The following is a 27053-nucleotide window of genomic DNA, read 5'->3' on the forward strand; positions in this document are numbered from 1 at the left end:
TAAAACTAAAACTTTGAAAATTAACTGATTTTCTGCTCATTTCCAGTTTAGACCTCGTGGAGAAACTTCAATCATGAAGTTATTCTGTGCTCTTAATTTGAAAAGTGAGCGAGGTGTTTGGGTCTTGGTGGTTTTGTTTCGGTCTTGGTGGTCATGTTGGTCTTCTTCTGGTCTTTTTGGTCTTCTTCTGGTCTTGTTTGGGTCTTATCCGGTCATCTTTGGGTATTGTTGGTCTTGTTTTGGTCTTCTTCGGGTCTTGTTTGGGTCTTGGTTGTCTTGTTTTGGTCTTGGTGGTCTTCTTTAGTCTTGTTTAGGTCTTCTTTGTGTCTTGTTGGTCTTCTTCTGGTCTAGTTTGGGTCTTGTTCTGGTCTTGTTGATTTTCTTCTGGTCTTGTTTGGGTCTTCTCCGGTCTTGTTTGTGTCTTGTTGGTCTTGTTTCGGTCTTGGTGGTCTTCTTTGGCTCTTGTTTGGGTCTTGTTGGTCTTGTTTAGTCTTGTTTAGGTCTTGGTGGTCTTGTTTGGGTCTTGTTGGTCTTGTTCTGGTCTTGGTGGTCTTGTTGGTCTTCTTCTGGTCTTGGTGGTCTTGTTTGGGTCTTGTTGGTCTTGTTCTGGTCTTGGTGGTCTTCTTTGGCTCTTGTTTGGGTCTTGTTGGTCTTGTTTAGTCTTGTTTAGGTCTTGGTGGTCTTGTTTGTGTCTTGTTGGTCTTGTTCTGGTCTTGGTGGTCTTGTTGGTCTTCTTCTGGTCTTGGTGGTCTTGTTTGGGTCTTGGTGGTCTTGTTCTGGTCTTGGTGGTCTTGTTTGGGTCTTGTTGGTCTTCTTCTGGTCTTCTTCTGGTCTTGTTTGGGTCTTGTTGGTCTTCTTCTGGTCTTGTTCTGGTCTTGTTTGGGTCTTGTTGGTCTTCTTCAGGTCTTGTTGGTCTTGTTAGGCCTTGTTTGGGTCTTGTTGGTCTGGTTCGGGCCGTCCGGGGTTTTTCCTCCAGGGAGACGGCGCCAGGTGCAGCAGAGAGAAGAAAAGAAACGTCGAACAATAAAACCAGCAATTACAGCTGCTGCAGAAGAGGAGCTCAGAGAACATTCACATTTCTCCCCCAGTGTTTTCCTGAAACATGGTGACCAGGCTTCGCGTGTCGGTGAGAGTTCTCAGAACCGAGCGGTCCGGGCTGCACGGGTCGGGTTGCAGAACCAGCCACTCAGCAGATTCCTCCAAGTTTTTCTGGCTGCTGTGTATTTTTCTTTTCTGAGTGTTTGAGAAACAAGAGAGAAAGTGAGACAAGTGTGTGTGTGTGCGTGTGCGTGTGTGTGTGTGTGTGCGTGTGTGTGTGTGTGTTGCAGCCTCAGGCCCAGTGTAAACTGTCAGGTTGGAGGAACAAGCAGCAGTTGACCTGCTGACAGACTGGAAGTGAGAGGTCAGGGTTACAACGTGTTGGAGTCGGCCTGAGGGTGGCGCTGCAGCCACCCTCAGGCCGTCTCGCTGCGTCTGTCGCCTCCGGCTGCAGGAAGGAGGTGCTGGTTCTGGAGGCGAACCCGAACCGCTCGGTGAACGAAAACACGACAAACTGAAACCGCTGCAAGTTTCTCTTTAATTATGGGACGATTTAATAAACATTGGGATTACAGCCGAGTGGCTAAGTTGACAAATAATGAAATATTCTGATGATTAATCGGCGAACCGGACAAGAAAGTCTGGTACATTCTGTTAAACCACTTCAGCAATCTTTATGCAATATTAGAAACACATTCAAAATGTAAATAAACAAATAATTTAGTTGGAAAGTAAACATTTTATTGACTAAATTTCAATGACATGGCAAAGCTCAAAACACTGTCCTGAGCCGTATGCAACGAAATCTCGTTCTGTATACACCCTGTGCATGCAAAATGACAATAAAGTCAGTCTAAGTCTAAGTCTAAGTTATTTTTGTGAACTTTGATGTTTTGTAGTAAAAGATGCATCTGCAGTTAAAAGTGTGAAAAACTCAAACTGATTAATGGTTGGATGGATTTCAACTCTTTGCTCTTTCAACTAGTCTGAGTCTGTTTACTTCAGTGAGCGATTAATTGATGACGAAGTCGGTTGACAATTATTTTAATAATCAATTAATCACGATTAATCGTTTCAGCCCTAAGCAAAGATCTCAACAGAAATTCAGAACCTTCTTCAAACAGTTTTAGATCACTTTAATAATGATTCTCTCTCTCACACACACACACACCCCACACACACACACACACTCACACCTTCAGCCTCCATCCCAGCTATGTCCCGCTGTTAGCTCCTCTCCATCAAAAGCATTCCTCGGCTCTCCCCTCGCGCTCCGTCTGGCCCTGCTGCCAACAGCAACACCGGGCCGGGCGGGCCGGGCCTCCAGAACCAGAATCAGAACCAGCCGATTGAAGGAGTGGAGGAACGTTTGGATCTTTAAAAACCTTCAGGGTTTCTCTGTTCTCCCAAAATGAAAAAAAATCCTAAAATAACAAATGAGCTTTCAGCTTTAATCTGAAGGACGAGGTGCCTCCAGTTTTCTGTTGGCTTATGACATCATACGTGGTATGACATCATAAACTCTAACAGAGCTCAAGGGGAAACTGGCCCAGAGCATGACAGATCCTCCACCATGCATGACGGTGGAGGATTGGATGAAAAGCAGATGAGCAGCTGCTTTTAGGACGAGGTTCGTTTTCCATGCAGAACCAGACAGAAGTTCTGTGATTGGTCAGAAATGGGGAAGTGGGCGTGGCTTATGCAAAAAGGAACGGCGCAGGGGGTCGGTTCTGGCCTGCGCTGGGATTTGAACTGGGTATTTTGTTCCGTTGTTTTCAGGACGGTTTCCTCCCGGTGACCTCGGTATTGTTCCCAGCTGAGCCGCTGTAACGGGTCAGGCTGCCCGGTCCGGCAGCTAGTGGACTGCCGGTTCTGTCTCGCCTCCCTCCGGTTTCCTCCCACCTTTCCTCTCCATCCGCCCGCTTTGTTTCTGCAGTCTCACCGTCCGGCTGCTGCTGCATTATGACCAAACCTTTTAGTTTTCAAAAACAATCAATAACCAATTAAAGGAAAATCCTCCGTTTGCCAAAACACGTTTGAAAATGTACTTTGTTTTTTTACTCTGACTGTAATGTTTGACAATAATTTAAGCTTTTTAGACTCATTTTAATAGTGAATTGAACTCGGGTGGCACAGAGACTGTTGGAAAGTTGTGGGTTTGATTCCTGCTGTCACATATTGATGAGCTCAAAGCAGAGGTGAGGATGTATTAATGGTTAGCGTTAGCTTCTGCTGATTTTAAAACGTGTTTAGCATTAGCTCCCACTAATTTTTTAGAGTTAGCTTCTGTTAATACTCTTACAAATTAAGGGGTTTTGAGTTAGCTTCCAGTAAATGTTGTGCGTGTTTACGGGTTCAGTTATCAGAGCTAATATTTTTTAGTGTTAGCTTCCGCTAATACTTTTTGTGTTGTTAGCATTACCTTGCTGTAATTCTTTTCGGTTTTATTTTTTGTTTGGTGGTTAGTAATTTTCGGGTTAGCAGTGCCCAATAACGACTGCTAATTATTTCAAACACATATTCGCTGTTACAACCATGGCGGCCATTTTGCAAAATGTCCACCAGAAAAAGAAAAAACAAAAATCACAAGATCAAAAAATATGATTTCTACAGTTCAAAATATGTAAGCTATGATTTGACACTAAACACATTTGTCTAACTGGTGATTTTAGAGCAAAGATTATTTTGCTACTATGACAACCATGGTGGCCATCTTGAAATATCCAAAAATAATCTGTAAACATGATTTCTGCGGGTACAGTTATGTATGAATTGACAGCAAATGTATTCCTCAGTGATAAATGTATTTTTAGAACCATTTAGAAAATTGGCGTCCATCTTGAATTTTCCTCAGCGGCTAAGGTGTTTTTGTTCTTCTTCTGCTGCAGGTCCTCCCAGGGTGGCGGGGAAGGTGGCCCATCGTCAGAGCGTCCGTCTGGGTCGCACGGCCAAGCTCCCGTGCCCCGTGGAGGGCGACCCGCCGCCGCTCATGATGTGGACCAAAGATGGCCGACACATCCACAGCGGCTGGACCCGGTTCCGCGTGCTGCAGCACGGCCTGCGCATCAAGGAAGTGGAGACGGAGGACGCCGGTACCTACGTCTGCAAGGCCACCAACGGCTTTGGCAGCGTCAACATCAACTACACGCTGATTGTCATCGGTGAGTGCAAAGCCAGTTATGATTTCAGATGAAACGGAGGAGCTGGTTTACGTTTTCATCAACAAATCGCTGAGATTGTTGAGACGTTTTAATCATTTCATTCTTTGAGGTTCTCGAGTAGTGGCAGCTCATCGTTTTGTTTTAACTTTTCTTTTAAATATATTTTTCTTGCCTCACATTTGCTGAGTCCTGCAGAATTTGGTCTGTTGTTTTCTGGGTGTGAGTTTGAGATCATTTCCATCATGTAGCTGCTGGTTTTCAGGGTTTTCTCCCATTTACACAACGCGTTAGCATCTGACTCACAGCATGATGCTGCCACCACCAAGCTGGACGCTGAGGTCTGAAAGCCTCACAGCGATATTAAAAATAAAACCTCAAGTCTTTTCATACCAGGTTTGATTTCTGATTTTAATCTATTTTTTTCTTGCTTTCTTGTTTAAAAATTAAATTACAAATATTTTCCAAATAGAGGATTTTATTTCGATCATTCTGTCTTTGCGTTTCATGATTAAATTGGAAAGACTGAGCTTGTTTTAATTGATCATAGTTAATTGATTATTAAAGCTGTAAAGAGGCTAAGCTAACGCTGTAAAGAGGCTAAGCTAACGCTGTAAAGAGGCTAAGTTAATGCCGTAAAGAGGCTAAGCTAACACAGTTTGGGGGCTGTTGCATGTTTTGGCTAACAGCCTGGACCCGTCTCTGTAGTTCTGTAGAGTTCTGCTCCGGACCGTTGCCGTGTCGACAGCTCCGGCACAGGTGTGTTTTCTTTTCTGTCGCTGCCTTAAATAGCCGCTACCCTGAACCCGCGTCCATGTAAACAAAATGCCTGCAGAAGGACATTGTGTCAGTGGACCGCCGCAGTGTGTGGGCGTGTGTGTGTGTGTGCGTGGGTGTGTGTGTGTCGGGTTTCAGCCAGCAGAGAGATTAGAGCTGCGAAGCGTCCCCCAGCATCAGAGCGAAGCATCTCCGGCGGTGCTTCAAACGCAGCAGGAAAACGCTGCGGCAGGAAGACATTCGGCCGCCGTTCCTCTGTTCTCCAGGCTTTATTTGACCCGACGGCGGTGTGATGAACTTTGTGTTTCAATGTGAGACAGAATGATTGAGGTGATGTACATGTAAACGTTTGGAGCAGAGAGCGGTGAGGTGGCGCGGCGCCAGCAGATGATCTGCTTTCATGCAGGGCAGTAATCAGAATCGGTATGTGATTCAAAGCTTCATCGGCGCTGAACTGAACTTCAAAGCCGCGCTGCCACACAGACGGAGGGAACAGCTGCTGCTGAGGTCATCCAGGCAGCTGCCACCCCCCCACAGCCTCGTTCACTGTCCCTTTCATTCACACACACACACACACACACGCCTACACACACCCTGCTGGTGTCGGTGGGCGGAGCCTGAAACGAGCAGCAGGTTTTATTAAACGGAAATATTCACAACAGAAACAAAAATCTATCACCTGTTGGACACCAACAGCCGCAGAGATGAAGACGCGACCCGAGTGTTCATTGTCTGTCATTTTGACCAACATGGCCGAAAAAAATCCAAATGACTTTCATCCGCCAGTGTTTAAAGGGCCGGTACCTCATAAAAAAATCTGGCTATAAATTTTTCCCTCATCAGAAACAAACCTGCTTTGACTTTTTCATATTTGAGAAATCCTTCAGTCTCCACGGCAACCATCCAGCTGCAAAACGCCTGGGTGGACCTAGCCCCACCTTCAGTCGCAGCTCCTCCCCCACCCTGCTCCTTCAGACTAGCCAGCAGCAATTAGCAAGCAGCTGCTGAGCTGCTGCTCAGAGCAACGCTGGTAAAAACGTTAATAAAGAAGCCATGTTGGGACGACTTCCTGGAGGTGGAGCTTCAGAAACAGCAGGAGGTTCTTAAAGAGAGAGAGGCCCAATTTGAAGGCTTTACGTCAGGAAGTTAAACTTCTTTTCAGTCATATAATATTCATATCATTTTTATAACTACTTTTATAACAGGATTGTGTTATAAAAGTGACTATATGCCTGGAAAACACAGAATCCTCCCCCTTTAAAATAACAATATAAACATTTTCAGTTTCGTCCGCAGTGATATGAACCACTTCCTGTGGCAACAGAAACAACAGCAACGGAGACATGAAACCTGAGAACTTCCTCCTGGTCGGACGGACCCGAATGATTCTCCTTCCTGAGATTTAATGAAATAGTTTCTGATGAATCGACGCTCTGATGATTCACTGCAGTTAAAAACGCCTCTGCAGATAAAAGTTTTAGTCCAAATTATTGACCGTTGACGTTTGTCTGGTTCACTTCTGTTCCCAACCCTTAAGGAAGCAAGGTGCATTCTGGGAAAAAAAGACATGACAGTAGAGAGGAGGAAAGGCTGTTCATGAAGGAAGGATGGATAAACATTAAGATGGTGGTGACTTCCCTGCTCCTGCGGCCGCTTGCTGCCGTTGCTGCGCTGCGCTGCCCCCTGTTGGTCCTGACGTGTTTTGCTCTCACCTGAAACGTCAGGCTCTCCGGTCCCGACCAGACCCGACCGTATCCAGAACCGTCGTCCTCTTCCTCCTCGTTCTGTTTAATTTGCTTGAATATTTCCATAGTTTCCTGTTTTTCCCAGTCGTGTCGCCGTTCCTCTGATAGCTTCGTGTGATTCCAGGTTGGCTAAGCTATCGGACTCCTTCTGCTGTTTGTGAGGCAGCGGTGTTAGCATGTTTGTTAGCGTGTTTGTTAGCATGTTTGTGTTCATCTGAAACTCTGAGCGTTTTCACTGGACAAACTGAGCCACCAGCAGAGGCAAGTTACTAAATCAGGTTTCCTCCTCCTGATATTATTGTATGTTGTCATGGTTACTGAACATCCAGACACGTTGGAGCTGTTACCTGTAGGAAAGGAGTGTCTAAACTTTTTTAAATATTACTTTTAAAATCTAAAATCACCAAGAATATGATTATTTTTCAACCTTGTGAATAAACCAACTATGAACTGTTTTAACAAAATAATCAGATTTTTTTTAAAGGAAGATGCAGCTTTATGAGTGATTTCTCCCTGTAATGTGGAACATCCGGGTTGGAAAATTAAAAGGGAAACATGCTAGAGCCCCAGTTAGGATCCAATATGGCCGCCGTTCCAACATTAATCAGAATAACAGCTGTTGAAAATTAAAAATCTGCTTTTATTTGCTTTTATTGGTCATAGTGGTTAATCTGGTTATAAACCACAACAATCATCAAATCCCAGTTTTATGAAACTAAAATCTCAACACGGTTAAAACTCAGATCTGAAGTTTATGACTTTAAATGATCATTTACTTCTTTATGCGACGGATTCAAATTCACAAACTCTGTTTCAGTTAATGTCCGCTCCAAAAGCAGGAAGTGGACTACACCGCAGGGCATTCTGGGTAAATTCAACAAAAACACTCACTGGCATTAGCAGGAGAAGTAACTTGTGAATTTTTATTTTTTATTTTTTTTGTCAAAGACTAAAGAGAAATCCTCCAACGCTAAAACCTGACGCCTCCATCTTGTTTCCATCTGGTGAAGAAGGAAGTTGCTCTCAGCGTCTTCAGAGGTTTTTGTGTCGTTTCCTTCAGTGGTTCTTGGTGCAGCGCCCCCACAGGCCAGGAGGGGAACAGGTTGGTTTGACTCAGACCCACAACAGCTGGAGAAGTTCTGGTTCCAGTAGAACCGGGTCTACAGGACCATCAGATGAAAAAACACTTTAAGTTTCTCACTCAATGAGAGCAAAACGATCTGATTCCGGGAACAAAGCGAATTATTTGTTTTACAAAGTAGCTCAGGTTAGCATGCTGTTAGCATAACGTTCTGTGCTTGCTAAATAATTAGCTTAGCTTTTGTTTTAGAGCTGGTGGGAAGCAAACCATGCTCCTCTTTATGCCAGGTTTCTTCTGCATGTGTGGCGCTGCAGCTGTTTTCCTGCCAGCAGCGCAGCGTCGGATCAGGTTGCAGCGCCGCCGCGCGTCGTCCCTGCGCTCCTCCCGGTTCCTCCGCCGCTCTGCAGGTTTTAATTGAGATGTCTACTGCCTCAACTGGGAGGATGTGGAGGTGGCCCAGGGTTTTAGCTCATACACACACACGCACACACACACACAGAGCATGAATCTCAAATAAGCCGCTGTCAGTCAGCCTGGCCGCCTGCTCAGGTTTCGCTCTGCAGCGTCTCGCTAATCGTAGAAAAATGCGTGCAGAGAACCTGGAGGTCAGAATCATTTTATAATTATTTACACATTATGAAAGTTTTATTCCAATGCAAATAAAGAAAGTTGCTCTTTAACCAAGTGTTGTGAGCATTAACATCATTTTAGGGCTATTTGTAATTTAGAAGCAGAATGAAAGAAAAACAGGTTCGAGTTGCTTTGGCAGAAACAAAAATCCTCTTAAATATAAAAATTATCCATCCATTTCTAGCCATTTTATTTACCTATTGTATTTAGTTTAATTGGATTAAATAAAAACCAAAGCTGCTGACGTGTGAGCAGAGCATCACAAGCACGCAAACATGAGCAAACAAAGAACAGTTCTCACTAACTGACTCGTTCAAAGGAATCAAATCTCTTGTAAACGACGATCCTGATGTTTTCTTTCCACCGATTCTTCAGTTGTTCCCGGTTTTAACTGATCCATTATTATTTTTAAACGCAACAGTTTGATGAGCTAATTAAACTCGTCAAACTTTTAGCTCACGTTTCGGTAAATTAGCGGTTTCTTACATGCAGTACCTTGTGGGCCAGTAGGGGGCGGTCTGCCCATTCTCCTCTTTATTGGGAAATTCCCCGGATCTGAACTTCAGTTCTCTTCCGATTCTGGGCCAAATTTATCACCTGTGGACGTTTTGCTCAAAGGTTGGAAAGGATTTTAGTGAAAAACATTTTGCTAATTTTATGACTTTATTCTTGTAATTAAGCCAAAATCCTCAGATCGGGTCGTACACTGCAAAATATTTCCTGTTTTCATTCAAATCGGATTTTATTTTTTAGCCGTCTCGTTCTTATTTTGGGGTATGAAGGTAAAGCAAGATGAGCACAAATCCAGGCCACACTTTTCAGATTTTTCTCGTCTTATAATAGTAAATATTTAGAGCAGGTGTGAATATTTTAGCAGCTTTTGGCCGCTCTGCTTCATGTTGCCGCTGGATGTAAAAGTGTGTGTGTGTTTGTGTGTGTGTGTGATGATAGAGGTCCAGATGGGAGAGACAGAATCGGAGTCAAGTTTCCTGAGTTGTTTTCTGGCTGATAAACACACAGATGTGTATCTTTCTTTGCTTTTTCATATCAACAAGAACGACAAGAAAATATGTGTCCTTTTGTTCACCCCCCCCCCCCCCCCCCCACACACACACACACACTGCTGGGCCTCTGTCTGTCCCACATCCTCTGGTTCTGCCTGGTTTCACCTCCAGCAGGACGATAAACGATAAACGAAGGAGGATTTAGTTTTTTAGTTTTTCCCCCTGCAGTCGTCAGCAGATCCAGAATAAAACCGGCAGGTAGAAAGTTGCTGTTGCTGAACAAAGGAGCGATTCTTACCTGACACACAGGTGGTCTCTGGAAAACCATCAGATTTTTTTCACATTTGTTGTTTTTTTTTTCAGATTTCTTCATCTTTCATTTTGTTTTTTAGTTTTGTGTCTCATCATCTTTCAGCTCCTCATTTTTCCCTCCTTCATGCTTCACTGGCTGTGTGTGTGTGTGTTTTCTGTGTGTGTGTGTTTTTTCTGTGTGTGTGTGTTTTTTCTGTGTGTGTGTGTGTTTTCTGTGTGTGTGTGTTTTTTCTGTGTGTGTGTGTGTGTGTGTTTTCTGTGTGTGTGTGTTTTTTCTGTGTGTGTGTGTGTTTTCTGTGTGTGTGTGTGTTTTCTGTGTGTGTGTGTTTTTTCTGTGTGTGTGTGTGTGTGTGTTTTCTGTGTGTGTGTGTTTTTTCTGTGTGTGTGTGTGTGTTTTTTCTGTGTGTGTGTGTGTTTTCTGTGTGTGTGTGTGTGTGTGTTTTCTGTGTGTGTGTGTGTTTTCTGTGTGTGTGTGTGTGTGATTTCTGTGGGTGTGTGTGGGTGTGTTTTCTGTGTGTGTGTGTGTGTGTTTTCTGTGTGTGTGTGTGTGTGTTTTCTGTGTGTGTGTGTGTGTGTGATTTCTGTGGGTGTGTGTGTGTGTGTTTTCTGTGTGTGTGTGTGTGTGTGATTTCTGTGGGTGTGTGTGTGTGTGTTTTCTGTGTGTGTGTGTGTTTTCTGTGTGTGTGTGTGGGTGTGTTTTCTGTGTGTGTTTTCTGAATTGCGAGGCGAGTTGAGCTCTAGCAGACCCTAATGGCTCTTAAATACCCGCGGCTCGCTGGATGCCATCTGTCAGTCAGCAGGCCGTCCTCTGGAGGCACCGCCGCCGCGCGCCGCGTCACCACCGCGCGCCGCTGCACCACCGCGCGCCGCTGCACCACCGCGCGCCGCGGCAACTCACGCTCAACAGGAAGTTCAGCCCGAACAGACCTGAGGCGCCATTTCTATCGTCAGACAAACTTTCACCACTTTCCACCTTTATAGTCAAGATACAGCAACTTTAATGCAACATCATCCAGGCTTTAATTGAGCTTTTTCAAAATAAACGTCCTGAAAAGTGCGGCATGCTTTTTTATTAAAAGCCCCTTAAGGTCAAGTTAAGTCATACTGGATCAGTTTTCAAGTTTTTCTTGGTCTGAACTTTGGCTAGACCGGGGCTCGTCAACCTTTAATAACAGTAGGTAGCTTTTATAGCGACAGCTAATAGCAGCGGGAGCTAATAGCAGCGGGAGCTAAACTACCACAGCGATCACTTATTAATAATCACAAAATAAAATTGGAGCCTGAAAACATAAAATTGAGACTGACTGAATGTTCTGCTCTTTGGGGGGAAAATGTTTGACTTCTTTTGGTGTTGAATCCTAGAGGAGGTGTCAGTCGGTTGCCATGACAACGAGTCTGCCTGTGGCGTAGCCTCACAGAAAGTGAGGAAAAGGAGAATACAAGTGGTTTGGATTCGTTCTTTGATGTTTTTTCTGCGTTATTTTGGCCTTTACTGAGGCTCTGCGCTGATTTCATGTCTACGTCTCCAGGTTTCATGTAGCTAACGGTTCCACCGCTACGGATGGACAGGAAAGCAGAGACTTTTCGTCTACACATCAGGAATCACAGGTTCAGGATGACGGGTTTTTTTCTCTTTTTTTAGCATTAGCTTCCTTTACTTCTCTTGTGTGTTAGCAGCTTAGCATTAGCTTAGGGTCATTTTTATGTGCTCAGCGGTTTGACGTTAGCTTCTGAAAATGTTTTCATGTGCTTAGCTGTTTTGAGTTAGCTTTCTCTAATTCTTTCAGGTTTTTAGCAATGTCAGAAATTACTTTGCAATGACGACCATGGCAGCCATTTTGAAAAATTAATCATTAGATATGATTTCCATCTGAGGAGAAGCAGAATGACGCTGAGCCTTTACCGGCTCGGCCCAGAAGCGCCTCCTGCTGGCTGCTCCCTCTGGAGGCCATCAGGGTCGGCCGGGTTAGACCTGAGGAGGCAGCGGCCGACCGAGGAGTTTCTCATTTGGGTTGGGATTTGTCACTGGCCCCGCCGGCTCCATTGTCCCTCTGTAGCGCCCTCCCCTCCCCCACCCGTTGCTGAATGGCGGAGGGCAGAACCGAGCCCAGCAATTAGTGAAGACATGTTTGAAGACAGCAGAAAGTTCTCTTTTGAAGTTTTAGAAACTTTTGTTTTGCTGCGGCTCCATCATCAAAGCTGACGGCCGGTCCTTCAGCACACAGCGCCCCTCCTCATCCTCCTCTTCCTCGCTCACCGTCCTGTCGTCTTTTCATGTCTCTTCCCATTCGCTGCTCTCCTCCACAACGAGGCAATCGAGCATGAAAAGCCCAGAATCTTCTGCAGATGCTTTGATGAGGAAACAGAAACACTGCAGGTTTTGATTTTCATAAAAACTTTATTTTTTGTTTAAGGCACTGTTGTTGCTCCATATCTCAGCTGCGTTTTGATAAATGACTTTCTCACCTGAAACCATTTGCAGAAATGTTCACTTGTTTCGATCTTTTGTTTCACATTTTTCACAAAAACAAATTTAAATCTTATTATTAAAACTGGAAACAGAGGAAATAATTTAAAACATTTTCACTAAAAACAAATAAAAAGTGCAGCATTTATCTGTTAAAATGCTCTGAGTGAGAACTCATCTACATCTAACATCTACAGCTCACTCATCTGATAGCATCACTTTGCTGCAGGTTTCAGGTCTGAACTTTGACTAGGCCACTCCAAACCATGAACCTGCTCTGTCCAAACTTTTTGTCACGTTTGCCAAAATAATTGAATCAAAAAGACCTGAGAGACAAAAATGTCCTCAACCAATAAGTGCAACATTTTATTTCAACAAATAAAGTCAATTATTCTCGATCCAAAAGTTGAAGAAGATTCAACAAGTTCACTTTTTTAAAAGTCACTTTGCAGTTTTTTAGTGGAAAAAAAGAATTTAATAATTTCTGATCAATAAGATTTTTTCCTTGATGTTTTCTGTATTTAGCCAAATTTATAAAATTAATTAAAAGCAGATTTGGGTCCAGAAAAGTTTTATTTTGAAAGTTTCTGATTGAGAAAATAGAAACTCTGTTTACGTCAAACACCTGCGACGCATCAGAGCCATTATAGATGGAAAAAATTATATAAAAAATTAATTTCCACTTAACAGCTCAGAAATTTGAGATTAATCTCAGAAATAAAATAAAAAAATGTGGAAATTTCCAACGCCAAAAAATTCTGTTTTTTGTTCTTCTGAGATTAATCTCAAAGTTTCTGAATTATTACTAGAAAATTTTCATTGTCTGAAACTTTCCACGTTTATTTTTCTGGAAAATTAGAAATTTTTCAAACTCAAAAATGTCCTTGTTTTTTCTAGAAAAGTTCAGAGATAAATCTTAAAGTTTTTCATTTTTTCAAACAATTTTTTGACTTTTGGAGTTCAGACGATTCTGAGTTTTTCTAGGTCATTTTTTAAATAGTTTGGCAGAAAATTATTCCAGTTTTTTTCTATCTGCAGTGACTCTAATATCAACACGGCAAAACTTGCATCACTCTTGAACCGAAGCAAAGGGCCGCACACATTCAGCGTAGGGGCCACTAATGGCCCTCAGACCACACTTTGGACCCCCCTGACCTAAACCATCCCATAATGTTCTCCACCAGTCTCTTCTGCAGCCTCCAGCAGGTTTTCCTCCTGGATATTCCCACAGCATGATGCTGCCACCACCATGCTCCAGCATCACAACAAGTAACAACAACACGTGTTGGTTTGTCTTATTTAAAACAAGAAAATGTTTTTAAAAGCATTTTGTTGTGAAGCATCAGGTGTGTGTGTGTGCGTGCCCGTGTGTGTGTGTGTGTGTGTGTGTGTGTGTGTGTGTGTGTGTGTGTGTGCTTGTACTCACATGCAGAATGTTGCTGCATTCCTGCGCGTTATGTTTCACATAAGTGTATTCACGGTATGTTTTGCTGTGTTTCAAGGTAAAGTGTGTGTGTGTGTGTGTGTGTGTGTGTGTGTGTGTGTGTGTGTGTATGTGTGTGTGTGTGTATGTGAGACAGTTTCTTGTGCAAACAGAACGATGGTTTTGCGGTGACTCTGCTATCAGGCTGAAGTTTGATCAGAATGACAGCTTGCTGAAAACCAATATAGGTGCAGAAACCCCGCCACACACACACACACACACACACACTGCTGTCTTATTTGTCTTTTTAATACTTTTCATTTCTCCATTTAGTCACTTTTTGTGCTTTAAGACGTAAACTCCTCTGTGGGTTTCGAACATGTGGGATCAGCTGATCGTCCTCACCGCTTTCCATCCGACAGAAACGTTTCAGGTCGTTTCTCTGATGCAGAAACGACCTGAAACGTTTGTTGGGTGGAAGCTACTGAGGATACAGCAGCTGGCGCACAGTTTAGCAGACAGAACCTGAGCTCTGATTGGCCGATCAGAAAGAAGCTGAGCTCTGATTGGCCGAGCTCAGCTTGGATTGTTTCAGGAGGTTTGTATTTCACAAATCAGTAATGGAAAGTCTTTTTTGCATCACACCAGTCATGTGATCAACTACAGGAAGTTACTACTGGCGGAAACACTGAAACATGACAGGAAGTGGTAGAATTATTATTCCCATGGAGGATTTTAATTGCGTTTCTTATTTAGTTGTTTTTGCCACATTAGTGAAATATTGACAACGTTTTGCTCATATTTGTAAAGGAAACAGATTCCAAAGGAAGTCATGGATAGAGATATTTCAGCTTTTATTTTATATTAGTTTAACAGCCTGGATACTCCAGTTAATGATTATTGATTACTAAACTACCTGATGATTATTTTTGATTAATCACGATTAATCTGATTAATTGTTTCAGCCTAACTGTAAATAAAAAGCAGAAGTGAATTTTTTGCATGTTGCAAAGTGTAAACCTGCGCGGTAATGTTGCGCCCTGCGTGTGAACTGCAGCCGCCATGTTTCTGAGGGAAAGATGGCGGCCGTTGGGTTGAAGCTGCGCGGTGTGATGAGCTGTTTTACTTTGCTGTAAATTGTCGTTCATCAAAGGGAGTCTGTCAGCGGCCACGCGGGGGCCAGGCGGCGCGGGGGCCAGGCGGCACGGGGGCCAGGCGGCGCGGGGGCCAGGCGGCGCGGCGGCCAGGCGGCGTGGCGGCCAGGCGGCGCGGCTTTGAACCTCAGTAGACAAAGACAGACATGCAGCAAGTAAACATGAGGAGCTCACACCAACAGGTTGAAGAAACAACTTGGAGAGCAGAAAAACTTTATGAAAAAGTTTCTTCCTGTTGCAAAAAATGAATGAAACCTGTCAGATGGTAACCGGGTCATGTGGGGTCAAACGGGGACTGAATCAGTAGACGTTTAACCGGAGGATACGCGGAGCCATGATGGAGAGTTGAAAGTGGGAGCCGAGGCCGGCGGTTTGTGTTTCAAAGGCGGCGCGTGGCGATGAATGTGAGAGATTTGTCAGTTCAGCGAAGTGAGTGGCGCCTTGATGTTGGCTAGAGTTACAGCAACGCCGCATGCACAGGTAGAAATGCTCTGAGACACACACCTCAAGGCAGCTACAGGAAATTTAATGTTTCACATTCTGTCACATTCAGTCTAGGGAGACGACTTTAGCGCATTCATTTAGATTGACTAATGATGTGTTAATAATAATTGTTAAATAAATAAATATCAGGGGTTGTTTTGTTTTTTAAATAAAACTGTTTGAAGTTGGTCAAATATCTCAGTCTGCATATGGAGAGCTCTGCATTACAAACCTCTGCAGTTTGAAATTAAGACTAATTTAGTACAAAGTTGACATTTTAAACCACTTTAGCTCCTTAAGTTAGCTGTTAGCACTGTTAGCGAAGCTGTCACAGTAATAAATCAGGAGTTTCTGTATTTCTAATATTCTGTTCCTTCCCCCTGAGGTGTTAAACAGAGAATTACTTCACCCTAAATGGAGCCAGAGCGAGTCACGCTGCTGCGTTCGCAAGTTGTCTGCAGCCGGTTAAAATGTAGCTTTGTTTTCCTCAACCCTCCTGTTAGCTGCTGTAAATCTCGCTCTCTCCGGCCCTGAATGAGCCACAGTCCAGCTGCTCATGCTAGCTGCAGCTTCTTGCGCCTCTCTGCTTCGTCTGACTTCATCTTAAACAGGAAGCAGCCGAATCTGAGCCGTCTTCAGTCAGCAGCAACTTCCACACCGATCCGTGTTATAAACCGATCCTGCTGAGTGTTTCGCTTTCACTGATTGGGAAAAGGTTGGATTCCTGAGTTCATGAGCTTCTATCGCCAATCGAGCTGAAAAACACCTGATTCTGGTTAACAAATGATTTCCTGGCGTTTCTCAGTTGAAAACAACCTCAGGATGAGTCAACAGTCTCTGAAACATGGCTGAAAACATCGAGTCGTGCTGTGAGATGTTTGCTGCGTGACAGGAAGTCTTTCTTTAGCAGCATGTGTGGAGCGTCTGTCTGCAGCGTTAGCCTTGCAGCGCTGCAGACAACCTGCGAACGCAGCAGCGTGACTCGCTCTGGCTCCATTTAGGGTGAAGTAATTTTCTGAATCATTTCTGACCTTGACTCGCCTCCTGATGGCCGTCGCCTGACCCATCCAGGATGGGAAACCGCCAGCGTAGTGCAGCTCCTGGCATTTATCTCTTTTATTCTCCCTCTATTCCCCAAAATATTCCTGTAGATTAATAATAATGAATAGAGAATAATAATAAAGCAAATTAGAATGATTTCTAGTGTTTCAAAGTGTTACTAGAGCGATTCCTGATTCCTGAACTTTGCATGAAGTTATGAGAGGAAGAGGCTTTTTGAGCATGAAGTTTTCCCTCTGTCATCAGATTTGCATGGAAAGCAAATTAAAAGTTTTTAAAAATCTGGTTTGAACTTATCAGCGTGAACTCAACCTGCTTCACTCTCAGGTTTTCTTAAATGTCCTTATAAGGATTCCTGGCTGCGCCGAGACGAGCTTCATACCTGGTAAAAACCCAGATCTGAAGCCGGACGGATAGAAACTTCTCATCTTCCTCCTCAGTGTGACGCCGCATCATTCAGTTCCCGAAAGCGTGTGTAAAAGCGTGTGTGTGTACGGAGTAAAAACAGCAGGTTGCTTTTGTTCATGACTGTACAGTCAGCCTCCGCCCTCATGCCTCACACACACACACACACACACACACACACACACACACACACAGGTGGCTGTAATTAGCGTATAAAGCCCATTCATGGCTGAGGATCAAACCTGCGTGCCGCTCGGCTTCAGGAAATACAAAGCTCTGTTCAAAGTTGGATTCACACACTCGGTCGCTCGCTTTCAGCTTCACTCTTTATTTCTCTTTCTTTGTTTTGGTTGCGATGATTGCATGAAGAAAGGTTTCCCCATAAACGTTTTTTTGTTTAGTCTGTGAGTGAAACGGGCCTCTGTTCTGCTGCCTGCAGGAACTAACCAAGTGCTCCATGTTTATTCCTGAGAGCGGAGAGAAAACACGGGATTATGGGTTAAAACCCTCAGCTTATCCAATCACACCGCTTGTATTTTTGCAGCCGTGTTGCAGATCTGTTTCTGTTGGAGACGCTGAGCTTTTCAGTGCAGCAGGTTACTGTACAAATCTGAGTTAATTTAATGTCAGAATGACAGATATTTTTCAACATGGCTGCCTTTTTTAGCCGTTTAAACCAGTTATTGTCATAAAATGTTTTCATGACTTAGATAAAATAAATGTCACATCATATTTTTGACTTTGGAATAGTATTACTGAGGACTTTACTGGTCTCAGACCAGTAAAGTCAACTACAGTAGGTGGAGATGAGAGAGACAGTTGTGTTAATGGTTATTGTTAGCTTCTGCTAATTTGTCATGAGTTTAGTGATTTAGCTGTAGTTTCTTCTTAATTTTGTTTTTAACGTTAGCTTCCAGTAATATTTTAGCTTCTGCTATTATTTTATATGTTTAACATTAGCATCTGCAAATTTGTTATGTGTTCAGTGGTTTAGTGTTAACTTACATTAATTTCCTATTTGTTTACTGTGTTAGCTTAGCTTCTCCTAATATTTTTATGTTTTTAGCATCAGCTTCCTGTCATTTTCTATGTGGTTAGCTTAGCATTAGCAGAACTAATATTCTTGTTTAGTGAAATAGTGGTTAGTAAACTTAACGTTTTGGTTAGCTGCTCCCACAACCGACAATAACTACAGCAACTGATTTGTGTGCAAACATATATTCCCCAGTACAACCATGGCGGCCATATTGAAAAATGTCCACCGGAAACAGAAAAGAAGAAATTAAGAAAATGTATATGATTTCTATAGTTCAAAATATGTAGGCTATGATTTCAAACCAAACACATCCATCTAATTTAGCTAATTTTTTATTCCACAACAGCCTTGGTGGCCATCTTGAATTTGTTGGTTGCTGCTGGTCAGCTGGCTGAAAGAAGGCTCCTATATGTTTCCCAAACATTGAGCTGCTTGGAAGTGAGTCTGGTTTGGAGAAACGTGGAAATCACAGCAGCTGGCTCGATTCAGGGAAAACTTCCACATTTAGACGCTTTTCCACATCAAACATTTCACTTTTGAGGATTTCTTAAATCGGTGTGGGTAGAGCATGATTTAATTAAGCCAGTTAGTCATTCAGAAATCAAAGAGCTCCATTTTATTCAGCTGTTCTTGCTTCTAACCTTCACATTTCTAAATGTCAGTAGAAGGTTTTGTATTTGTTTTGTTTAAATATTGTTGCTTCTGTTTACAGAGACGTTTAAGAAAAATGTTCATAACCGGATTTATTTCTTAGAAAAATTAAGAACAAAATTATTTTTGCTTTTCAGAAGTTATAAGAGTTGAAACAATTATATTTGTTTCTTTATTCTTATGTTTGTTGAATTTTCTCAGTATTTGTTTAGAAAAATTCAAATGTCTATTTGAATTTTTGGATTTTCAAAAGTTGGGAAAGAATCATGTTTCTGTCTTTTTGGTGAAAACTTTCTGACATGAATAAAATAATGTCCATAAAACTTAGAATTTCTTGAGATTCATTAAGATAATTTGTAATTAAAGAACCAACATTGTGGTGCAGAGGTGAAGCACAACCCACACATGGAGGCCTCTGTCCCGTCACAGGTTTGATTCCCGGCCTGGTGACGTCGTCCTCCTTCTCTCATTACCTGTTTTCCTGTCAGTCAAATAAAAGCCACTGAGCCAATAAAACGTTAAACAAATAAAAAAAACATTGTAAAGCTGTAAAAAAAATCTTATTTTTTAGAGTTGACTTTAACTTAAAAATAAAATATGCAGGTTTAATAAGCTTAATAATGATCAGTGCTGATTAATTCTTAGTTTTAAATATAAAATTTTAAATATATAATTGTTCAAGCCCATTCATTTCCATCAGTTAAAATGCATGAAATTATCCGATTTTTATTTTTGCAGCAGAAAATCATTTCAGTGGTTTAGCATTAGCATCTGCTAATGTTTTTGTACTTAGCATTAGCATCTGCTAATGTTTTTGTACTTAGCATTAGCATCTGCTAATTTGTTATAAATGCAGTGGTTTATTGTTAGCTTCCACTCATTTTTTTGTGTTTGGTGGTTTGAATTAAGTTCTGGTATTTTATTTTATGCGTTTAGCAGTTTAGCGTTAGCTTCTGCTATATTTTTCTATGTGTTTAGCATTAGCTTATTTTTGTATGTGTTTAGTGGTTTAGAGCTAAGATTATATCTTAGCAAATTAGTGTTTACTGAAAAATAACTTTTTCAGCTATTATAAAAATGCATGTTAAATAAGCTTAATAATATAAAGGCCTAATTAAATAAGTGGGGCAGCATGTAGTTTTAGTTTCTCAACTCATTTTTAGTCTAATATAGTTGCTAAAGACACTTAAGTCAACTATAATCTGACAGTCATCAGATGTATTTTCCAGTGTAATTCTGGTTTTGGAGAATATTAGCGTTGGATCCTCTGACTGAAACATGATGCATCGTCTTGTTTTCCCATCCCAGCTCACCTTGAAGCTCTCGCAGAGAGGAACTCTGGGTAATCAGTCGCATGTGATTCACTGTGTGTGTGTGCATGAGCGCGATTTGCTCATTCTGTCGGTTTTCTTGACCAAATAAGCCGGAAAGCTGGAAGCGTCCCCGGGGCCAAGCGTTGCCGTGTGTTGTTCATATTTCAGAGCCGGAGCCCAGAACGGCACGTCGTGTAATCACATTTGTAAATAGCATCGTAAAGTTCTCCTCGTAAATGCTTGTTGTTTTCCTGGCGCTCCTCGGGCCGGCGGGCGGGGCTACAGGTGTGTGTGTGTGTGTAAGACGTGTTAATAAGCTCACATGTTCCACAAAGCGGGTTGAGCGTTTTTCACTCGGAAACTGTTTCTGTGTGACGGATTCATGTTTAAATGGAGCTGGAAGATGCCATCGCCCGACTCGCCTCTTTAACACGTCCACTCAGTAAATCCACAGCGCTCGCCGCTCTGGGCGGCCGCCAGTAATAAATCTCTGGCCCTGATCCAGTCCGCCGCCTCTTGACCTCTCTAAAAGGCCGTCACATCCAGACTTGTTCGCTCTTTCTCTCTGTCGCCGGCGCTTTCAGCATCTCTCCCTCACGTTGCTAATGGCGGCCTGTGCGGCGGCTGGCCGGTAATGGCTTCCATACGGCGGGGCGGGAGGGCCGGCCGGCCCGCGGGACCCGGGAGTCCAGATGTGGACCGCGCTCCAACACGCGTCCGGACAATCTGACGGCTTTAGGGAATGCAAACTTTTCCATGTGGAGCTCGTTTGGGAACAGATGGTGTTTACATTTTTATTGAGAAGGCTGTTTAGATGTTGTGTAATTGTTTACAGAAAGGAAATCTGTTGGATTGGAGATTAAGGGGGATTTATACCCCAGATTTCCTTCTAAAAATCCCAATACTTCCTCATAAAGTCACAATAATGTTCAGTTATCAAGTGGAAAGCCAGAAACATCTGATGTTGATGAAGGAGAATGTTTCACTTTGTTTTACTGCTGATGTAGGTAGAAAACAAAGGAGTAAATTTCCACCAAATAGTTGGAAAGTCAAAACATTTCCTAGGGAAACAAACTCTGAAATTTTCTTTTTTTAAAACCCTGCAAATTTCTGAGTTTGAAAAGTTGAAAATTAGCTGGAAAACTCACAATTTTGAGATCGATCACGAAAACTTTTGAGAAAAAAAGAACATTTATCAGATTACTCAAAATCTGAGTTTTTGGGGTAAATTTACTCGTCTTTTTCTCATTTTTCCTAAAATCGCTCTGATACTCCGTCATAGAAAACAACATATTTAAAGAAGTTTTACAGTAATTTCACTCTTTTGATTTTCTGACAATCCAAACTTTCTGCTGATTCTTTTATTTTGAAAGTTTCTACATTCTTTAAAGTTTTTTGTTTTTTTTTTACCCCTCCAGGGTCTTTTTGTGGCTCTAGAGTCCCTTTTTACGAAGTAGGCTGACAGGAAACGGGGAAGAAGAGGAGGGAAGACATGCGGTAAACGTTGCCGGGTCCGGGAGTCGAACCCACGACAGCCACGTCGAGGACTTGAGGCCTCCAAATGTGGATCGCGCTAACCGCTACGCCACCACGGCACGCCCGAAAGTTTCTACATTCTACATAATAAACTGAGAATAATCTAAGTTAAGCCAGAAATTAAGCCAGAACTCTGCAAAATAAGTTTAAAAATCTTCCTTGTGTAAATCAGGTCTCCATGTTAGCAGCTCTAGCTTCACAAACAAACCTTCAAAATGTCTCTTTTTTGCTAAGGTTGATTGTAATACACCAGGATCCACAAACATCTTTCATATTTATAGTTTTCAAGCTTATATTTGTTGAAAAAGTCTTAAATTTGAGCTGTAAAACCTGCATGTTGTAAAATTAACTTCAGCTTTAAGCGACGGTTGATTCCTGGTCATGAGAATCGATCTGTAACATTTACTAGCTCAGGTTTGGAAGGTTTTTATTTTAACCTTTATTTCACCAGGATACTAACTGGCTCAGATTAAAAGCCTTTTCTCTGAGGGAGTCGTGGCCAACAGGCAGCAACAAAACAACACAGAAAACACAGTTAAAAGAAAATGTCAAGCTATAAAAACAAGTACGTGTCATTGAATCTGCCTCAAGAGCTTTTAGTTTGGATGTAAAAGCATTAAATGAGATCAATTCAGTCCCAGTTTCTTTTAGCAAGTTCCAAGAAGAGGGCGTTCTCATAGATATAGAGAACATAGACATAACAAGAAAACAGCTGATTTATCTTCATATCTTTGCTTAGCAGTTTGGTGGAGCTACGGCTGGAAAATAAATCAATAATATACTGTATACTGCAATAATCACGTGATCAGTATCAATAGATCGTATGTCTCAGGATATTCAATTTAGGGAATATTCAGTGAAGCCCGATCCAGAACCGCATAGCATTCTGGGAGATGTAGGCAGAGGAAAAACTATCAATGTGAGCTAAGCTAGCCGGTAGCATCAGCTGACTCACTAATGTTTCGGTTGCCTAGCAACAACCTGCTGAGTAGCTTGTGCAGCAGCAGTTTCAGGTTTTGGAAAAAAGCCTGATAACTTTTTTAAATTAAAAATAAAAAAGCAAGAGCGTGAAGTGAAAGATATTAAAAAACCCTGAATCAATAATTATCAATATGTACTGATATGAAACGTGGCTGTAGTGATAAGTTTTTCAGCCATATTGTCCAGCAGTAGCGGTTTATGACGGCCGCGCTGTGTGATGGTCCAAACCTTCCTGAACGGGAGGAAAGCAGGAAACGGCGCGTCGCCTTGCAGCCAGAAACATTCTGGATCGTTCCAGATCCCACAATAACAGAAACCACACAGAGCGGCTTTCATTGTTTCCACGCTGTAATTGGATGATGGAGTTATAATGACACTGTGTGTTTTGGTAGGGGGTCGGTGCTCCGACAGGCCGAGCCGCTGCTGAAGGACAAATGATGTTTACTCTGCCGGTCAGGCTGGAGGATGGATCCGCTGCAGGAGTTCAGCTTTTAACGCTTTATTCTCCCCAAACGTCAGCGGTTTGTCAGACCTGGACCAGTTCTTTACCCCAAAACAAAAACCAGCAAGAGTCAAGTCTCTGTTGATGACAAAGAAACTTTTAAAGATGATTGAACAGGGAAGAAGCTGATTGGTGGTTGGGGTTGATCAAACGTCCAATCAGGTTCAGTTTTTATCATCTTTGTTAGAGTTTTCTTTAAAACTCTATTTAAGCCAGGCGCTAAATCTGCATGTAAACAATATTTTTCTGCCAGAACCTGGATGATAAAAGCCTCCAGGCTCCGTTTTGGTCTCAGCTGGAGACTTTTAATTTCTGAGACTTTATCATTCATTTCATTTGTTGTTTCGTTTTATTTTGAATATTTAAAATGTCTTCCACTTCCTGTGGCAAATGTTCGCTAGAATTTAAAGTTTATAGACATGTTGCATGGAAATTTCGCAGATGTGCACATGCGGCGACACAGACTCGTTCCCATAGCAACGGTCAACAACAATGGCACTATTTCAGGATTCATCAACAAAAAACATTCAGACATTTTCCACACAAAGAGCAGAACATTCAGTCCATTACAGTTTTATGTTTTCAGGCTGGATGTTTATTTTTTTATGATTATTATTAAGTGATCACTGTGGTAGATTAGCTACCAGTGCTATTAGCTACCAGTGCTATTAGCTAAGCTAACACTGTGGCGGTCGATCAGCTAATTTAAACACCTGCTCCACTGATAATCCGTCAGAGTTGGTGTTTTTTCATTTTTTAGCTGATCTGAAACACATAAAATTTGACATCACATCTACATGTTAACTGTTGCCAAAGTCAAGCTAGCATACCTGAGCTACTTCCCTCACCCTCACTATTTTTTTTAAGAGTTTTTCTTGACCTTGTTATCTAGTTGTCTTAGTGTTGTTAATTAGTAGCAAAGCACTGTGTCCCTTTTTCTTTTATATATCGCACGTGAATTTAAGATTTGGTAAGTTATGTTGACAAGTTGACAACACCAGTGCTAGTTATCGTCAGTTAGCAGTTTCTTGCCCTCCAGCAGGAAGCTGAAGGCGTGGCGTCTCACTGCAGGGGCTCTATTGATCTTTGACAGTCTCACATTATTGTTACTTGAAAATAGCCCCAAAACAACAATATCACCGTTTATTGCTGTGACCTCTGGGATGATTTATCGTCCAGAAATATCCAGAACTAAGAAAGCTGGCTCTGTACTGGGACTAAGGCTGGAGTCCCTGGAAACTGTGGTGGAGAGGAGGACACTGAAGAAGGTTCTGTCTATTATGGACAATAAACAGCAGCCTCTCCACCACATAGTGGACAGACAGCGGAGCACCTTCTCACATAGGCTGCTCCAGCTCCGCTGTCGTAGGGACAGATACAGGAAATCCTTCCTGCCACATGCCATCTCACTGTACAATAAAAGCTAAATCATTGTTCTGCACTAATCAGTCCGATTTCGCACAACTGCACTGTGGCACACTGCTGTACATATATTTACATATACATATCTGCATTTTGAATCTTTGCAAGGACTGCTCTAAGCTGCTTTTTATATTGACAGCATGTTATATTTTATTCTTATCTTGTCTACAATTGATACTCAGTGGTGGATGTTGTGTGTCTTGTCTCTATGCTGTAACTGCGAAATAATTTCCCTGCTGGGATGAATAAAGTAATTCTATTCTATTCTATTCTATTCTATTCTATTCTAACTACACACAGATCTGGTTCTGATCCTGGTAAAGGCTTGTGCATCTTTTTCAGCTGCAGTCATGTATATCCAGAGCTAAATCCTGTGTGTCAGTGTTAAACTTTGGAGGAACCGGAGCCTCTTTGGATCCAAACGGACTCCTGTGAACGGGACAGCTGGGACTTGTATTTCTGGCTTCTCTCTGCAGACCTGAAAGCAAATATAAAGAGAGGTTACACAAACACGCTGCCTTCCACATGCGGCCGTGAATCTGTGAGACGCAGCATGGCATAAAGCCGGGCAGGAGAGAGGAAGGCGAGGGAACGAGGCAGAAACCGAGCAGAAAGATGGAAAGCCCCAATAAAACGTTAAAATCTGGAGCTAAACGCCACAAACTGAACCTGGAGCCTGGCGAGCCGCGCTGCCAACACCAGGAAACGTCTCAACTTAGAGATTTCTGCAGTTTGTTCCGAGTTCTCACTGAAGCAAAACCAGCAACCATTTGTTATATTAATGAATGTGGATGCTATTACTGAGAGTTTATGAGAGGTTTATTAAAAACAGCTGAGAGGAGGAAGAAATCTCTGCTCTGTCTGAAGCTCAGCCTCAAACCCAACTGTCAGGTTTTATCCCAACCACCAAACGTTTGGGAAGAGTCAGCAGAGCTGGAAGACATGTTGAAGTCCGACCGTTCATCCGACCGTTCATCCAACCGTTCATCCAACCGTCCATCCATTAACATCTTATTATTGAACTTCTACATTGTCATCATTTCTGCTGCTTTCTCTGTAAACTGAATTATTTTCTTTTCTGTGTGGAGGATCTCTGGCTGATCTGGTTTACAGTCGATCTGAGCGGGGAAGGGGTTCGCTAGCGGGGATTTCCTTTGACTTCCATTCATTTCTACAGCCTAAACCTGACTCTAATCCTAACCAGCCAAAACTCAATTCGCACTTTAGTCCTAAATCTGACCCCTGACCCAAAAACAGCATTTCCCCTTGTGGGGCCCAGGCTTCGGTCCCACAAGGAGCAGTGGGTCCCCACAACGTAGTATGTGTCAGGAAAATGGCCCCCACAAGGTATTAGAAGCAAACGCACACACACACACACACAACGCGGGGCTTCAAACAGCGGCCCTCCTCAGAAGTCGCCGTTCGTGCGGCTGCACCGAGGGACCAAAGAGGTAGAGAGGAAGGCGGTTAGCCGGGAATGCTGGGAGCCGAGCGATGCAGGACACATGCAGCCCCTCATGCGACGCCGCGTCCTGCAGTAACTTATAGCGACCCCTCTGGCAGGACGGGAGCCACGCGGGCCGCAGGATGCTATTGATATTGGTCCAACCAACAGAGCTCCTTCAATACGACAGATTAACTCACTTCATGTCTGTTTGGAGCTAAAATGGAGAAAATTTAGTGGAAAGAAAACCCAACGCTCCTGTGGCGAGTGAAGGGTTGGTGGTGACACTTTGCATTAATTTTAAAGCTTTCATCACAGAAACACTGCAGGAGGTTGGATCTGGTCCAAAGATCAGAGGAGAAGTACCTGACCTTACCTGACCTCACCTGACCTTACCTGACCTCACCTGACCTTACTTGACCTCACCTGACCTCACCTGACCTTACCTGACCTCACCTGACATCAAATGACCTGATTTGATTCTTTTAAGCCAATAAATTTTTCCCATCAACATGACATCAGAAACTGACACTTTGCTGTTAGCTGGTCTCACACCAGCTAATGGTTAGTGTTAGAATTGCTAATTTTTTATGCTTTTAGCAGTTTAGCCTTAGATTCTGCAGATTTTTTTATGTTTAGCGGTTTAGCACAAACTTGTGTTAATTTTAAAATTTGTTTAGCAGTTTAATGTTAGCGTCTGCTAATGTTTTTAGGTGTTCAGTGGGTTAGCATTAGCTTCTGATAGTTTGTAATGTGTTTAGCATTAACTCCTCCTAATTTTTTTTATGCGTTTAGCAGTTAGCATCAACGTCCAGCATCTATTTATGTTTTAACAACCAAAGATCGCCACATAAATGGTTTTAAAATGATAACGAAGCCTCCTTTTAGAAAGGACGACACATTAAAACTCTGTATTTCAGCATTTTAAATGTTTCTTGATTGTTTTTGGTTTGACATAAAGAAAAAATTAAAATAAAGTTCATTTTTTTGCATTTTGTTTAATTTTATGTGCAACAAGTGGATTTTACCATATGAAAGTTAAAAATCAGAGAATATTTAGTCGCTTCTGTCTTTCTGCCACCAGATGACTCCAGTTTGAGGAACAGAGAAGGCGAACCCGCCGGCGGCTCCATGCAGCCCCCAGACCTGGCTGGGAAACCGGGTAAAAGCTCATTAATTATTCACATTAATGTGGAAACATTGTAAAAACTCCGTCATTATTAATATTGACATAAAACCGAACAATGACAGGCAGTCAGGATTCTGAGTCTGAGGAAATGTTGAGTTTTGCACAAAAACACCAAAACTGATCAAAGTAATAAACTGGACTTTCTCTGCTGACTCGGCAGGTTCTAATAGTTTTGAGTTTTTAATTCTTATTTAGTTTTAATTTGTTGTGACTTTTGGTTAATTCAGTTTGTTTTAATTAGTT

General features: G+C 42.4%; 1 protein-coding gene across 2 annotated transcripts in view; it reads left to right on the plus strand.

Annotated features, from left to right (window-relative positions):
- The window catches only part of fgfrl1a (fibroblast growth factor receptor like 1a), a 62028-nt gene that overhangs the window by 19016 nt on the left and 15959 nt on the right, over positions 1 to 27053 (plus strand). For both annotated transcript variants that reach the window (XR_003594485.1, XM_028009744.1), the window contains exons 3-4: positions 3927 to 4199; positions 26706 to 26783. Coding sequence is in view for 1 of the 2 variants with exons in the window: in XM_028009744.1 (XP_027865545.1) it covers positions 3927 to 4199; positions 26706 to 26783 (351 nt within the window). In the remaining variant the exon portion in view is untranslated. The remainder of the gene's footprint in view (positions 1 to 3926; positions 4200 to 26705; positions 26784 to 27053) is intronic.

Source organism: Xiphophorus couchianus, chromosome 23 (genome assembly GCF_001444195.1).
Source record: "Xiphophorus couchianus chromosome 23, X_couchianus-1.0, whole genome shotgun sequence".
In the NCBI taxonomy this organism is placed as follows: Eukaryota; Metazoa; Chordata; class Actinopteri; order Cyprinodontiformes; family Poeciliidae; genus Xiphophorus; species Xiphophorus couchianus.